Genomic DNA, 17500 nt, shown 5'->3' on the forward strand with positions numbered 1-17500 from the left:
ACAGGCAGGAACAACAGGCGGCAACTTCCTTTTCCCTCAAACCGATTTTTCACAATAAAAGCTACAGGCTACGAGAGCTTTTATTGAGAAAAATCGGTTTGAGGGAAAAGGAAGTTGCCGCCCCGTTGTTCCTGCCTGTCGACTACAAAACAATACTACAACATGACGTAACGATATCATCCGCTCCCGACAGGATCATACAGACTTTTGAAACAGAGACCAGGCTTTCCTCCGAGGTAGTGGAAAGCCTGGTGAGGCGAGGTAAGTGGTGGGTGCTCAGCCCAGAAACTGCATCTTTTATTTTGGAGTGCTGACCTTTTTCCATTCAGTTGATTCATGAATTTATGCACACATTATGTACTGTATACACTAAATGGGACAGAGGAATTAATCACCTTGAAATCCCGCCTCTTTTCAAAGACAGCGATGACAGGTTTGTTGATGTCGGCGATGAGCTCGTGTCTCTCTGACTTCCACAGGTAGTCCACGCACAGTTCCAGCTGCTCCACCAGGGTGTCCTGGGCACACAGACAGACAGCATGCACGTTAAAGGTGTAGTGACATTCATAAGACAGACAGCATGCACGTTAAAGGTGTAGTGACATTCATTTTCTTTTTTTTTTCTTTTAGGTTTTATGACCTCAATTAGGCCTACACCCAAAAAACCTGAACTTTGAAACATTCAAAAACAGTGAAAACAGTGACATCTGCTGGTAAATCCCATTGACATATATGGGATTTGCTGGCTCTTACATCACAAACAGCAGGAACATCAGAGCACTTGTTTGAGCCAGAAAACCGCAGACCACAGAAAATCTACTGAATGTTAAACCTGGAACCCCTTTTCGTTGTTATACCTTCCAACATGGGAACACCTTTTTTGTAATTACCGGTATATTAGCTGTTGCTTCAATTTTTTTATTCAAAAAGTTAAGTTAATTAAAAAAGCTTTTCAGAAAACATTTTAGGTTTTATAAGGCATTTTTAGCACATGCACGATTACGCTAGGTTACATTTAGGATTTCTCTTAATAAATGTGCCATGTGACCGCCTCATCTCATCTCCCATTACCTTGCTATAGGATAGATGTTGGGTGTACAGTTTAAAAGCAACATAGTATTTCATATTACAATTCACGGCAGCCTATATGTTTGGTATGGATCAGTGTTTTTTTACCTCCGTATAGGGCGTGTCTTGCGTCCCAGTGTCCTCTTTCATGGCCCCCTCCTCCTTGACGTTGGGACTTATGCACATGAAGGCAGCCCAGCCCATGGAGAACGATGCTGGGGTACAGACAAGAAAATGACCCTGTCACACATGACCTTTAACCTTATGAACCCTAGCGTCCAATAGACAATAGACAATAAATAGCGTGAAAATAGGAAAACACTCAGCCGAAATGGCTGATCTACAAGTTCCCCAATATGTCGCAAATCACAATGCATTGTAAGCTTGTACGTATATTGGCTATTTCCGCTATATATCCATGTACAACAACGTATATTATAGCATTTAAGTGACGTTTGCTATTGTTAAAGATGTATGAAACCCTATAGGCTGATTTTGTAGTTTGTGTAAAAATAAACTACAGCCGGCTAAAAATCATACAGGCTACTAAGCAACACAGCTGAGGCTACTCAAATTAATATTGGGTATGTGAGATTTAGATGTGCCTAGAGAGCCACAGTATACCAATGTGACAGTAGAGTAGACAGTATCAACCTAAATCTAACACACCCATTACTTAGGGAAAAAAAGAGACAATCCGGGCACTCAAAAGGAAGGTTAAAAGGAGGAATAGCCTTTATTTAATTAAAAGGCAACTGCTGAAACACCCATTTATTAATTTGATTAGCTGCAACTGTGTTGATGACATCACGGTGTACTGTAGGGCATTAAGCAACTAGTCGACTAGTTTACTAGTCGACTAGTCGACTAGTCTTTTTTTTTTTTTTGTATGCCTCAAGATCCGGTAGATTATAGTTATAGTCACCAATGTACAGTTTTTAAATGTACAAATATTTATTTCTTTTTTACATAATAGGTGGTTAAACAACTAGTCGACTAGTAAACTAGGCAACTAGTCAACTAGTAAAAATGACTAGAAGTGAATGCCCTAGTGTACTGTAGTCAGGACAGTCTTTTACAGCCTGCCATGTTTTACCCTGCTATATTTTTTTAACCTGAACTGGAGAACAAACTACAACATCAGACAAGGGTTTCATGCCCATTTAATGGCATTAAAATAGTAATAATACCAAAAGTATTATTCATTTCAACTTGTAAACAATTGCACTCATGAACTGCAACCATGCTCCACATGCTTAAAACAATATTGCACAATGATTGTCCTTGTACGAGAACATTCATAGTGTCCCATATCTTACACAAGCTCAAACATAACCTTAAAGGTGGTGTAAGAAAAAATATTTTTGCGGAAGAATGGAATAGCTCAATATTCCGATCATAGCTATATTGGCTATGGCTATATTGTTTGTTCAATAACAGGTGTCTTCCCATATTTCCAGCTCTTTAGGGTCGGAATACGTAATATTGTACCAATGTTATCCAATCAGGAAGGAGAACACATACTGGATACAGGATAAAAAAGTGAAATTGGAGGTGGTGAAACAAATGATCTTTGTAGAGTTCAGAGATAATTGTCATCCCGAACTGAAACTCTTCCACACAGTAAAAAGTTGGAGATGCCCGTTACTGAACAACACTCTAACAGCAATAAATTACTAAATCAAAATATAGAGCTTTTAAACTTTTAACAAAAACATTACAATTACACCTACTTTAACATGATTGTGCTCCACATATACCCAGTGACACAGAGACCCATATCATCAAGTGACGAATAGAAATAGAAATAGTGAAACATCGAAAGACAAACAACAGCATTCAAGGTGTAAAATATCAAAGACACGGGCAGTGGTCGTCGCTCCATCTTACTGTGTGCACTCGACTAAAGAACGTCGACGGCGACACTGAATCTATTCATTGAAAGAGGTTCACACTTTGCTCCGACGGCCCCGATGGCCCCCAAAAGCCTACGAGGTCTGCCGCCAGACTCGCCAACCCCGCACGGCTTGTCGTCACCACCTCCGTTTGTCTTCAAAACCCCCATCCCAAGTTCCCAACCCCCCTCCCCCCCGGCTTGGCCCCCGGCCGGCGGGCACACTCACTGTCTTGGTCTCGGGGGGTAGTTAGTAAGGAGCTACAGTTAAACACAGGACTCTCCTCTGGGGCCACGCGGGACATCCTGGCCTTGTCAGGTCTCCAGTAGCCTGTTTGGTGGGAAGGGAGGAGCAGGGTTGTTGACACAGTTTTTTTACGTCTCCTCGTTGTTTGCGTTCGCTCTCGGACAAGACCGGCCGGCAGGCGAGCCAAAGAAGCTGTGCTATATAGAGCGTCGCAGTCCCGCCCCCTTTCATGACGACGCCAGGCCCAGGAAATAGTTTCCAATGCATTTTCCCCATAGACATTTCAAAAAAGTATTTATTTAAAGACCTTTTAAGCGTCGTACGAAGCCAACTCTTATCGTGATAAATCATGACAACACACACAATATTTTGGACCAAACAAATAATTACAAAGAAGAAAAACAACAAAAAAAAGTGTTGTAACCTGCCGTTTTTTTCTACTTTCTAATTCTTTGTTCGGCCCAAAACATTGTGTTTATTGTCATGTTTTGTCACGACAAGAGTTGGGTTTGTCCGCGACGTAAACGTCTTTAAATAAATACTTTCTGAAAAGTCTATGAGGAAAATGAACGGGGATTTCTTGTCCGGGTCTCTCGAGGGGGGGGGGGGACTGCGACGCTCTATATAGGCATGCTCTGCTGGACATTTTGCCACATATACAGCCACGTTGAATAAAGCATAAAGGATGTGAACGACGTGCAAAGACACAGAGATAGATGTAGACATGCTTCTCGACTACACGGTACGTGACGCATGCACACACAAAGCAGGCAGAATTGCAAATGCAGGACCATTATGTACCATACTGTGGCAAACGTATATCATGTATGTCATCCTCTATTTATACACTGTAAAGGTAATGAAAGAACTAATAAAAAAGCATGGGCCTATGGAGATAACGACATTCCTTCCATTCCCAACACGTAACTCTCCAACATTTCGGACTGAGCATGCACACAGCCTCGAACCCAGCAGTATAGTGCCATTAGCACTGTTCCATTTTTTGCATGTATGTGAATTTATTTTTACTTGTATGTAAAGCACTTTGAACTACACTTGTGTCTGAAAGGTGCTCTATAAATAAAGATTATTATTATTAAAGATTATTATTATTATTAGGTGAGGAACAAACTTGTAGCTTTGCACGTTTTGACAGTTAAAGGATGAATGGTACCACTGCAACAGGACTTTCTGACGATTAGAAGTTTGGTGTGCCTACACAGATCTGCATGTTCCACAGCAGCAACACGGACACACATGCGCGCGCGCACACGCACGCACACGCACACGCGCACACACACACACACACACACACACACACACACACACACACACACACACACACACACACACACACACACACACACACACACACACACACACACACACACACACACACACACACACACACACACACACACACACACCAGTTGTACATCATGGAGGCTTTGGTCAGAATGTGTAGTATTTACCTCTTCTCTTCAGGGACTCGGCTATCAGGGCGGATATGTGGATGTAACACATGGCAGCCTACAGCAAAGAGACACAAACACACATCTCTGACTGTCCAAGTTCATAGCATACTGTACTTTGACACGGTACATTATACAATTACAATTTCAATATACAATTACAATTTAGGCATTTAGCAGACGCTCTTAATCCAGAGCGACTTACATTAGGCAAGAACAAAAAGCATGGGAATAAATCACAAATATAAAATTAATTTATCATGAAACATGCGTAAGCTAAGAATGTAACTATCTATATAATGACACTATACATATAAACTATACATATATACTATACTATGCTATACATATGTACTATGAAGTGCTATGACTAGACTACATACAATGCAATTATTGTGCTGTCTACATGACATGCTATAAGTCTGTTTCAAATGCTATCTAAGTCTAAAAAGTGCTATCTAAGGGGGTAGGGTAAGTGCTATGGGCCATGATGGAGTCTGAAAAGGTGGGTTTTCAGACTACGGCGGAAGATTGGGAGTGATGCTGCAGTTCTGATTGCAACGGGAAGTGCATTCCACAGTTTTGGGGCCAGAAGTATGCACAGAACACCAGCTCACCGATGCCTAAAGTTGTGCTGAAAGTTCTGGACAGTTGGACCTCACAGCGTTGTGGATTGGAGAATCTTTTTAATGTAACGTTAGATTTTTGGGGAACATTTGTTCCCCCAGTATTAGGCATGTGATGGTTATGATACACTGCTTGGATTTTGTGGGTCTTATGACTTACGTAACTTAAGACCTGGAGGTGTGGCAAATACTGTTTGGCCACTGATGGAAAGGTTTATATTCCATGTGTCGGTTAGAAATCAACCAGGTTAAATCGAAGGACCACTGAAAAGCAGCAAGGCTATTAACTTTAAAAATCGTCTAAAAACCATTAGTATAAACCCAATAAATCAGGAGACCAAAATAAAGCAGACAGCCAGTAGTATGATTTGATCTATTTTTTTTTTCATCCCACAATTTTGTAACCCATTTTTCACCCCTGTGATAATTATCTAATGTGATCCTGGGCTCTACACACCCTCCGCCAACCTAGTCCCCATATATGGGCAACGGACTTGAACTCATGCTTCCTTCATGCCTGAGTGTCCAAGTTGCTCCTTTACACCTGACAGGGGGAGTTTCCCTGGTTGGACGTAGCGCGTGGAAGGAACACGTTATTCCAACCAGTTCCTTTAGTAGTATGATTTTAGATAATATTACTATATTGGGGAGATCGGATGAGGTTCACAACAGTACAGCATACAGAACAAATAGATGAAAGTCCTCCCCCAGAGGGGAACATGGTCGCACAGCATCTAACTGCCATAGATACTATCTAACTGCCATAGATACTATCTAACTGCCATAGATACTATCTATGGCAGTTCAGTCCTTATCGGTATAACCCTGTCGTCATGGCAACGTACCATCTCTCCAGACAGTCTACATTCCGACAAAAAGGAAGCAGTATTTTCCGTCAGCCTACTGTGTCTATCCCTCTCTAAAGAAATATGCGAAAGCCGACAAACAAACGAAAAGGAAGCAGTATACCTCGGACAGGTCTCCGTTGCGGACGTGCACCTTGGCCATGCTCTCCAGCCAGGTGCGTCGCAGCTCGGGCGTGCTGGCGTAGGAGTTGGCCAGACTGTACTGCAGGTCCACCAGCATCTCCGGGTCCTTCTCGTGCTCCTTCATCTGGGCCGTGGCCATCAGCACCGTCCTGATCCGCTTGGTCAGGTCCTTCACCTCGGCCGGGAACGGCGTGTTCTGGAAGGGACGGGGCGGAAATGAGTCCATGACGGAAATTATCTAAGTGCATTTACTTAGAAGATGATACTTTACATACCATGGCAGAAGAAGAACGAAAATACATCGCATGGATGCAACTGGGACGTATCCTCAGTGATGTAGACTCTACATCACTGAGGATACGTCCCAGTTGCATCCATGCGATGTATTTTCGTTCTGAGGTATTCTATTTATAGTGACTCATAGGAATAGAATATATGTGACAACCAGGTATAGTCTGGTGACCACCGGAGAGACGGGTGACAGCCGGAAATCAATTTAGGGGGTCCTTGGCATTATAGAAGTGTGCTGTTTTTATAACATGAAGGTATCAGTGGGCGGATGGTGAGAGTGCATTGCTGCTTTACCCTGAGCGGTGCGTCTCCATTTGCAAAGTTGTTGATGATGGCCAGGGATTGTTGGAACCGTGAGCCTCCAATACCAGCGTCCGCTATCAGCTGACTCACTGCCTTGATCACCTACAAGTCACACAGTCATATCCAACACACAGAGAATGGTTCAGTGTTTACTTAACCCATTTTGACCTGAGATCAGATTCTAAAAATGTCTTCTACATCCTGACAGTTTTCTGAAAAAGCTATGTTTCTATGTCAGTCGTTCTTCGAGTTTTCTAAAATAGCAGACCTACCAGCTCGTAGCGCGCCACCTTGGCATATTACATGTCATTTTTGGGGTCCTGAAATATGAAATATTGAACACCACTGTTACAGAAACATGAGGTATTTCAGAAAACTGTCAGGATTTTGAAGACATTTTTTAAATTTCGACGTCAGGCCTAAATGGGTTAACTATTGTCTGAGCCCTGTGCTCGTTGGCACGCACACACACACACACACACACACACACACACACACACACACACACACACACACACACACACACACACACACACACACACACACACACACACACACACACACACACACACACACACACACACACAGTGTGATCCAGCTGACCTGGAGATGTGAGCGAACTATGGACTTTCCCTTGGTGAACTCAAAGTTCTTCCTCATGAAGAAGTAGAGCAGGGCGGCGGCTTCGGTCTGCGTGGAGCTGGAGCGGTGGTTGCAGCACTTGAGGATCTCGTAGCACAGACAGCCACACAGGTCTGCCTTACCCTGGAAGAACGCACTGGGGAACTGACCAGGACCACACAAACACAGAGGAGACATGAGAAGAACGTCCTTTGGAATCGTGGTGCAGCTTTGTTAGCAATGTTAGGCCTGACTCACACGTGCACAACAGATTGATGTATAGCTGATGCATGAGACTTGTTTACTGATGCAAGCTCGCAATTCATTTCCAATGGGAGTCACATGGTTTGACACAACATTTTGGCAGTCGAAACACAGCCGAAAGCCGTACAACAAAAATGTTGTGTCAAACCATGTGACTTCCATTGGAAATGCATTGGGGCAAGATGTAAACAAACCCTTTGTTTACATCTAGCATCCAACAATGTTGTATGCTAGATGTGAAGGTGTGAGTGAGGCCTTAGTGTAACCCTTATTTTACCGTAGCAGCATTCTCCAGTCCAATCTTGGCCATGGGAACAACATAGGCTACAATTCTTCTTTGAATAGTATTTTCTTTATTTCGACTCAAACCAGCACAGCCGCACAGACGGTACCATAATACATTGGCCCAATTCCAACGTCTGCCCCTAAGCCCTCAATCCCTCCCCGACTTAAATAACGTCAGATGGTAAGTGCTTGGCTCCAAATGGCATAAAAGGGAATGGGACAGCACTTTGAAGATGATTTACTGCTCACTTCTTATCTTGTGTCCCTTAAATGTAGTAATTATATCTCCTCCCTTCCATCTCCCTTTCAGAACGGTGAGAAATTGTAACTGTTTGTTGACATTAACCGCCATGCATACTTAAAATGACTGACGTTTCCTCATTCCCCTGGTAATGCTATGAACTGTGGGTAAATCCCTAAGCCAGCGGTCCTCAAACTTTATTGGCCATGCACCCCCTGTTACCTCCTGACCTAGCTGACGCACCACCTTTGTTGTATTTGGCCGAAAATTATACATTTTTTAATATGATTATGGCAAATAATCACAGAATGTCACTGTACTGAGAGACATGCAGCTCCTGTATACTTTATACTCCCACATCTCCTTACAACAGTGGTTTACCGGATTTTTGCCGTTTGTGCCGCTAAATGACAGCATAAAACCGCCATTGCCCCTTTCATGTCCCGCACCACCGTTTGGGAACCCCTGCCATAAGACAAAGTCTGCATCAATGCATAGAGTTATTAAGGATAGAGCCACAGCCCCGCCCCCTGCTATTCATTTACATGGAAGTTGCTCAGTGGCATTTTGAAGCACCCGGTATAACCAAGGGGCCAGTGAGGCTATTCAACGTTGAAGCTCTGGGCCCTAGTGGTATGACGAAGGACTGCAGGCGGACCTGTGGATTCATGACGAGGAAACCCCGTGCAGCTGGGCTTTAACACGTAGGACCATCACTCCCTACGTCACCCCGGACCTCAAATTTGAGGTCCGGAGGAGGTACTTCCGGCAGTCTTCCGGGTGCTTCAAAACGCCACTGAGCAACTCCATCGAAATGAATAGCTTGGGGGCGGGGCTAGTTCGGTCTCTATCCTTTATATACTCTATGGCATCAATGCATAGAGTTATTAAGGATAGAGGGCGGACCAGGAGCCACAGCCCCGCCCCCTGCTATTCATTTCAATGGAAGTTGCTCAGTGGCGTTTTGAAGCACCCGGAACAACGCTCTACTTCCGCCATATTTTCTCGATTTGGACACCAACAGTAGGTGTCCAAAATGCGGAACGAGCGCTCAATGTTAAACCACAGCTGCTGCACAGGGTTTACTCGTGCTAAATGCACAGGCCCGCCTGCAGTCCCTGCTTTGACCAGTAGGGTGTGTGTGTGTGTTATTATCAAACATGAATATAAAAAAAAACATCAGACTATCCACATTTCTCAAAGGAAATGCATGATGATGTCACTACCTTTTGTACAAAGAGCCTGAGTGCAGCGAACACGTGTCGCAGCGTGGCGGTGGACTGGTTGATCTGGAAGAAGAGAAGGTACGTGTCCAGCACCTTCTTCATCAGCACGTTGTGACCGTCGTCCATCAGCATCTGCTTCTGAGGGCCAGGAAGAAGAAGACAATCAACACACAACACAATTTGAGGTCCATTTGGTTAACCCATTTTGACCTGAGATCAGATTCTAAAAATGTCTTCTACATCCTGACAGTTTTCTGAAAAATCTATGTTTCTATGTCAGTGGTTCTTCGATTTTTCAAAAATAGCAGACCTACAAGCTCGTAGCGCGCCACTCGGTGGCGCACTATGAGCTTGTAGATCTGCTATTTTTTCAATAGCTAAAGCATAACATAATGCTAACACCAAAAGGGGTTCCCGCCCAAAAACAGCTGAAGGCTACTATGAAGGATACTATTATTGTATGCTGTGATGCAGTGTTACTCCATTGCCACCAGGTGGCACTGGAGTATCACTGTACTCAAACATAGTTACGGTATAAGTGAACAGCAGAACATGAATACAGGTATGTATATTGTGTATTAAATAGGTTTCCTCTAAAATAAAGTATTCAAATAAGTGTCAAATATCTTCTGATATATCATTGCTATAGAGTGCTCAGTAGCTCTTTTAGTAAACAGAATATATAAAATGTTTGTTCTAAATATGGGGTTCTCCCCAAATAAAATCATACAGGATAAACAAGTGAAGAACTGGAAGCTGATGAAGCAGAAAATAGAAGACAAATTTGAAAGTTGAACACTATAAAAATTTAAGCTGAAAAATATATATTTTTGGGGGTGCTCTCTTTATGATCAAAATGGTTTTCCTGGCCTGAAAATCTATTTTTGAGTGGTGTAAACCACTCCTACAACTGGCTTTTGTGTGCATAAAAAAATGACCATGGTTGCTATGTTCAAAATAATTTCTGACGTAATTAAATCACACCCGGGTGAACTGGATGACCGTAGCAACCGTGGTCATTTTCTCTGCGCAAAAAAAGCCAGTTGTGAAATCACATCCAGGTGTGATTTCATTACGTCAGATCAGAGCTGATCAGGCTACATAATACCTTACCTTATTTCATTACGTCAGACATTACGTCAGACCACAGCTGATCATGCTATATAAAACCTTACACCACTCAGTTCACACGGGTGTGATTTTTTTGTTTACTAAAGAGCTGGAGAGACAGCGAGAGAACCCTGTTACTGAACCATCACTCTCAAATATATATATTACCCCCCCTTTAATGGATACATATTGTATGGATGTATGAATGAAATCAGGAAGGAGATATGGTGTTCCAGCATAGCCTGGCTAATAAGCCAGACCGAATCAGCCGTTGGCAAAAAAAGATTGCCTGCCGGCGGATTACGGTCTGGAGAGGCTCAATTGAACGCCCATTTCCTACACCAGAGAACTGGTGTGGCCAATCGGGACACGGTATGCAATATGGGCGGGCTTTGGTACAGTGACGTTCAATGCTTGAAACCTTTGACTGACAGTAGCTCTGACCAATTGCGTCAAAGAGAAAATGTTTGAACCCGCCCCCCGGGAAACAAGATCCATACACAGCATCTCCAGACTCAAATACCACACGACAGTGTGATTTGAGTCTGGCTTATTAGCCAGGCTAGTTCCAGCATACAATAAGGTCAGACTGAAGAGGTCTTTTGTCCATCAATCAACTCTGAGGCTTAATCAGGATTTTGGCCAGGACTAGACTGAACTGTGGACATTGCTCTCTGCCCTTATGTTCTCTATGTATGTAACTGTATTATATTTCTATTTTTGTCCTGTGTTATGTCAATGTGTATATGTGTTGCATACAAGGCCGCTGGGTCGCAAAACGAATTTCAGTGCGAACTGACAATAAAGTAATATATCATATCAGTAGTAGTTTCAGAAGACATGGGTCAGACCTTGTGATGTTGGACGAACAGTCCCAGGACATCCAGGACGGTGAGGGACACCTCTGTGGACAGGTTGGCCTCGATGTCTGTGGGACTCAGCGTGTCTCCCTCTGGGACCTGGCCGTCTGCACACAGTGGTGGAAGAAGGTACTGTAGTCGCATTGTTTTACTTAAAGGTCCTATAACATGACATTCAACTTTTCCCTTTTTTTCCTGTGTCTTAAAACATACACGTAAAAAATACCCTTTTTTAAAATATTTTTTATCCCATGATTTTGTAACCCATTTGTCACCCCTGTGTCAATTATCTAATGTGATCCTGGGGTCTACACACCCTCCACCAACCTAGTCCCCATATATGGGGGACATGGGGAGAGCAACGGACTTGAACTCATGCTTCCTTCATGCCTGAGTGTCCAAGTTGCTCCTTTACACCTGACAGGGGGGAGTTTCCCTGGTTGGACGTAGCGCGTGGAAGGAACACGTTATTCCAACCAGTTCCTTTCCCCTCCATCAGGCGCCCCGGCTGGCCAGGGGGAGGCAGTTTAGAGACCAGGATTACTGCATGTTTATTGTGAGAGTACCTACCCTAGGGGACACGGGGAGAACATGCAAACTCCACACAGAAAGGATCTTTCGCCAAAAATACCCATTTTTGAGGGGAGCCTCCTATATACAGTTTTAATGTTTGTTTTTAGTTAAACAAACATTAAAAACACCATTGACAATGGACAGATGAGTTTAATGTTTGTTTAGTCGCTAACACAACATTAAATGCCATTAACAATAAAGATAGTTTAATGTTTGTTTTGTCTGTGCTTGTTTTACATCACCATTACATCACCTAATCATAGCAACATGAGTTAGACTGTAATATATTAACGCCCCTCACTTCACACGGGTGTGATTTTCTTTCTTTTTTTTGTTGTTTTTATTTTCAATGTCTCATCATATTTGGGTGTTTATGTACAGTGGTCTCACAGCAGGCCAACTGCTTTAGAAGCCAGACAGAAATGACATGGACTGGTTATATCGGAGTGGTGATTTAGGCTCAAACCATTAGAAATATGTTTGAGGGACATAAACAATATGATATTAAATATTAAAAACAGTTCTAAAATGCATGTTGTAGTTCCTTTAAGTAAAATTATCAATACTGCAATGTAGAAATACTTGATTATTGTTTGATATGATATGCTTGATGGACTGAAGTGAGTGAATACATTGTTGTGCTGCCCCCTAGTGTCACACTTATCTATTCATGTCAAGTTTGTTTGTTGTGATCAGCCATATGTTTTTGTCTATTGTCTTTATTCAGACCTAGGTGCTACTTCCCATAGACAGCCCATTCATTCAAACAGAAAAGTCCTCTCTAATTATATTAAACAACGGCAAACTCACCAACATTGCAGCTGTAGGGAAAGCTTGAATTATCCTCTTTCAATCTGTATTGAAAGTGTTTGTTTCATAAAAATCCACCGTAGACATGTTATGAGCTACTTCCTGTCAAGACATTCCTTGCAGATGATTATTTTCTAAGTATCAGAGTATGGAAGCGCTTGTTATCAGTAAAGCAACCTCCTGCTGCCTGCTGCACTATGTGCAAATTCAAAACAGGTGGTACGCATGGGCCGTTGTTGATATTCAACAAGCATGTGCTCCAACAAACTGCAGCAGCCAATGAGGCATCAATTTTTTGATATCTATGGGTAGCACCTTGCTGGCAAGATGGTCTGAATAAAGACAATTGCATGTTAATGTTATGTTTATGTCTTTTCATTATTGTAAGTTTCTTACACACCTACAGTACATGTGTGTGTGTATACTTGTATCACTTCTTGTGAGGGTAAATATCATCACAATTATAGTGCAATTTGAGAGATAGATATTGAGAGGACCATTTCCGTCATCTTTTGATGGCTTCACAATAATACAAACGTGTGTGTGTGTGTGTGTGTGTGTGTGTGTGCGTGCGTGCGTGTGTGCGTACCTGTCTCCATCATCTGCAGCAGCTTGGGGTTGGCCAGGGCGTTCTTCGCCCTGATGATGGGCATGGTCTGGGAGCGGGCGTGGCGGTGGCCGTCCCCTCCTGATGATGTCATCCTGGGGGGACCAGCGGTTCATGGGTCATTTGTACACCATTAATAATGACTGTCTGTTTTTAACTAAACAGTGAATGCAAAAAGGAACACTAGGTTAAAAATGACCATTTCTTAAATCTGAACAGATTGCACGCACGGTTTGAGTTCATTTAAAGGTATTTTTAAGCGATTAAAGCTGTTCTAAATCAGTGGTTCTCAAGGACCCCCCAGAGGTTCCAGGGGGTCCCCAGATCAATGATTCATTCATGTGGACCCGTACCACCGCTCCGTAACTCTGAGAGTGTACAGATGGAACCCAATGGACCCTTACAGGCAATGGTGTACCGTAAAGTAAGTACATTTACTTAAGTACAGTTTTGAGGTATTTTTTCCTTTCTGGAGTATTTCCAATTTTCAGTACTTTTACTTCTACTCCACTACATCTCAGAGGCAAAAAGTGTATTTTTACTCCGCTACATTTATTTGAAAACTTGTAACAGAGTAGTTGGTACCAGTAGTTGGTACCAACTCTCTCATTGACACCAAACTGGGGCTCCTTGAAATGAAAACGCTGAACAACCAACTGGTCTGCAACTCTGCATGTATGACACAGAGGCCACAGGGATCTGTTCTGTGTGTTATCGAGGGGGGGCTCCGTGAGCACAGGGGCCACAGGGATCTGTTCTGTGTGTTATCGAGGGGGGCTCCGTGAGCACAGGGGCCACAGGGATCTGTTCTGTGTGTTATTGAGGGGGCTCCGTGAGCACAGGGGCCACAGGGATCTGTTCTGTGTGTTATCGAGGGGGCTCCGTGAGCACAGGGGCCACAGGGATCTGTTCTGTGTGTTATCGAGGGGGCTCCGTGAGCACAGGGGCCACAGGGATCTGTTCTGTGTGTTATCGAGGGGGGGCTCAGTGAGCACAGGGGCCACAGGGATCTGTTCTGTGTGTTATCGAGGGGGCTCCGTGAGCATAGGGGCCACAGGGATCTGTTCTGTGTGTTATCGAGGGGGGGCTCCGTGAGCACAGGGGCCACAGAGATCTGTTCTGTGTGTTATCGAGGGGGCTCCGTGAGCACAGGGGCCACAGGGATCTGTTCTGTGTGTTATCGAGGGGGCTCCGTGAGCATAGGGGCCACAGGGATCTGTTCTGTGTGTTATCGAGGGGGCTCCGTGAGCACAGGGGCCACAGGGATCTGTTCTGTGTGTTATCGAGGGGGGGCTCCGTGCGCATAGGGGCCACAGGGATCTGTTCTGTGTGTTATCGAGGGGGCTCCGTGAGCACAGGGGCCACAGGGATCTGTTCTGTGTGTTATCGAGGGGGGGCTCAGTGAGCACAGGGGCCACAGGGATCTGTTCTGTGTGTTATCGAGGGGGGGGCTCAGTGAGCACAGGGGCCACAGGGATCTGTTCTGTGTGTTATCGAGGGGGGGCTCAGTGAGCACAGGGGCCACAGGGATCTGTTCTGTGTGTTATCGAGGGGGGGCTCAGTGAGCACAGGGGCCACAGGGATCTGTTCTGTGTGTTATCGAGGGGGCTCCGTGAGCACAGGGGCCACAGGGATCTGTTCTGTGTGTTATCGAGGGGGGGCTCAGTGAGCACAGGGGCCACAGGGATCTGTTCTGTGTGTTATCGAGGGGGCTCCGTGAGCACAGGGGCCACAGGGATCTGTTCTGTGTGTTATCGAGGGGGGGCTCCGTGAGCACAGGGGAGAATGACAAAGACGAGTCAACCACAAACAGTGCTACTACGATACAGAGAGAGGGGCATGCTGGGAGAAGAATTACAGTAGAGTGCATGGATACAGTCACTATGGGGGCACATTAATGATGGATAATATATACACACGATAATGAGAGTTTGTTTATGTACAGTAAAGCCAAGCAGTCACATTGCCCAGGTTACTCTGTGTGTGCGTGTGTGTGTGCGTGCATGCGTGCATGCGTGCGTGCGTGCGTGCTTGCGTGCGTGCGTGCGACCGTGCGTGCGTGCGTGCGTGCGTGCGTGCGTGTTTTAAGTGGTTAAAGGTACTGTACGTGATATTGTTTTTGTTAGATTGCGTGTTAAGCCATTTTGGGCGGGAACCCCTTTTGGTGTTTTAAAGCATTATGTTAAACTTTAGCAATTGAAAAATAGCAGATCTACAAGCTCATAGTGCGCCACTCGGTGGCGCAATATGAGCTTGTAGACCTGCTATTTTTGAAACATCGTGAAAATGTGGCGCTATTCTTTAACGAGCGAAGGTTTTTAACTCAAATCTTTGCTTCTGTGGGGGTTCCTGGAACAACATATTTTCAGATGGGGGTCGGAGGCGAATTACATATAATGTTTGGGGTGCTTGACATGAAATATTGAGCACCTCTGACATAGAAACATACAGTATTATGCGTGTCTTAAGTACCATGTCTTATTACTTAACTTAAGACCTGGAGGCGTGGTCAATGCCATTTGGCTATTCTGAGTGGCCAAACAACATTGACCACGCCTCCAGGTCTTAAGTTAAGTCATAAGACCTGGTACTTAAGACACGCATAATACTGCCAGGGTTTTCAGAAAACGGTTTAAATTTCGACGTCAGGCCTAAATGGGTTAAATAGCTCTATATTCCCATAGTAATGTTTTATTAAGAGTGTTTGTTCAGTAACCCAGGTCTCTTTGACACTAATTTCATCAAATCAGGAGTGAGACATCATACATGATATAATAAGATATATAATGCTATAAGATATACAAGGCAAATTGGAAGTTATGAGACAAAACAAATAAATAATAGTGGAATGCTAATAATTTAAGCTGATGGATGGGTTCTCTCCCCTGATTGGATGAAATAGGCAACCCAACTGAACGCTGGAGATGGGGAGACCCTGGAGATGGGGAGACCCTGGAGATGGGGAGACCCTGGAGATGGGGAGACCCTGGAGATGGGGAGACCCTGGAGATGGGGAGACCCTGGAGGTGGGGAGACCCTGATGGGGAGACCCTGGAGATGGGGAGACCCTGTTTCAAACCCCTCATCAAACAAACTCTATCCTTTGGGAATGTTAAAGTTAGTCTCCCCCGAGGGTGTTCGGTTTATATATTCGAATATCGAATTTCACCTGTCGTTTCGTGGGAAATTCTAATACCCAATGATTGATGCAAAACCATGAATGCAGGAGAAATACACAGAAGACAAGCTGTGTACAATGGGCTATTATGCACACACGTCATTTTGGAAAGAACTTGGGCCACTTCCCTACGTCCTGCAAGACTGTCTAAAGAGGACGAGACGCGAAGACCGTACGGGCGACGCCATGTTGCTCCATGGTGCTCCATGGAAGGAAAGAAACATGCGCAGTTGAGACCAGGAAGTTGTACATGCCCAAATTTGGGCATGTACAACATGTACAACAGCATGTACAACATGGAGCAACATGGCGTCGCCCGTACGGCCTTCGCGTCTCGTCCTCTTTAGACAGTCCTTGACGTCCTGGTGTTACTGCTGATACTAATGAAGGCTCTGTTCCATTCTGGTCAAACAGAGTCAGTCAGGGTGTTGTGCATGTTGGCTCCCTGGAAGCACTCTGCTATACACCACAACACCAGTGGGTCTCAAAGTGTCTTTGAGTGGGTCTGTAACTCTGAGAGTGTACAAATGGAAACAAATGTGACCAGATTTGACTGAGAGACTGCCATCGCGCAAATTCCAGCTTTTCACCATAGGAGATTTTCTTTTCTTCAAAAATGAGTTAGTAGCACAGGCAGACTCTTCACATACTAGAGCATGTCTGAAATAAGTGTCAGAGCTGTAAATATGAAATAAATGCCCAAACATGTAGCTAGGTGTAATGTTAGAGACCACAAAAGTGAACCTTTCAAGCCTGTTTTCTCAACTCGCTGTTTTCTGCAAGACATTACTCTATAAGCCATATCTCCAAAACTGGTGGGTCAAACTGAACAACC

At 44.2% G+C, this 17500-nt stretch overlaps 1 protein-coding gene across 2 annotated transcripts in view; it reads right to left on the reverse strand.

Moving 5' to 3' along the window:
* dock10 (dedicator of cytokinesis 10) overlaps positions 1-17500 on the reverse strand; it is a 119219-nt gene that overhangs the window by 15382 nt on the left and 86337 nt on the right. The window contains exons 39-48 of one of the 2 annotated variants that reach the window (XM_079514803.1): positions 13470-13582; positions 11489-11604; positions 9528-9665; positions 7494-7676; positions 6882-6992; positions 6277-6492; positions 4682-4739; positions 3192-3293; positions 1177-1283; positions 396-518 (exon numbers count right to left, since the gene is read on the reverse strand). In XM_079514803.1, coding sequence (XP_079370929.1) covers positions 396-518; positions 1177-1283; positions 3192-3293; positions 4682-4739; positions 6277-6492; positions 6882-6992; positions 7494-7676; positions 9528-9665; positions 11489-11604; positions 13470-13582 — 1267 coding nt within the window. The remainder of the gene's footprint in view (positions 1-395; positions 519-1176; positions 1284-3191; positions 3294-4681; positions 4740-6276; positions 6493-6881; positions 6993-7493; positions 7677-9527; positions 9666-11488; positions 11605-13469; positions 13583-17500) is intronic. The other variant, XM_079514804.1, reaches the window with a different exon arrangement.

Source organism: Electrona antarctica (genome assembly GCF_951216825.1).
Source record: "Electrona antarctica genome assembly, chromosome: 11".
NCBI classification, from domain to species: Eukaryota; Metazoa; Chordata; class Actinopteri; order Myctophiformes; family Myctophidae; genus Electrona; species Electrona antarctica.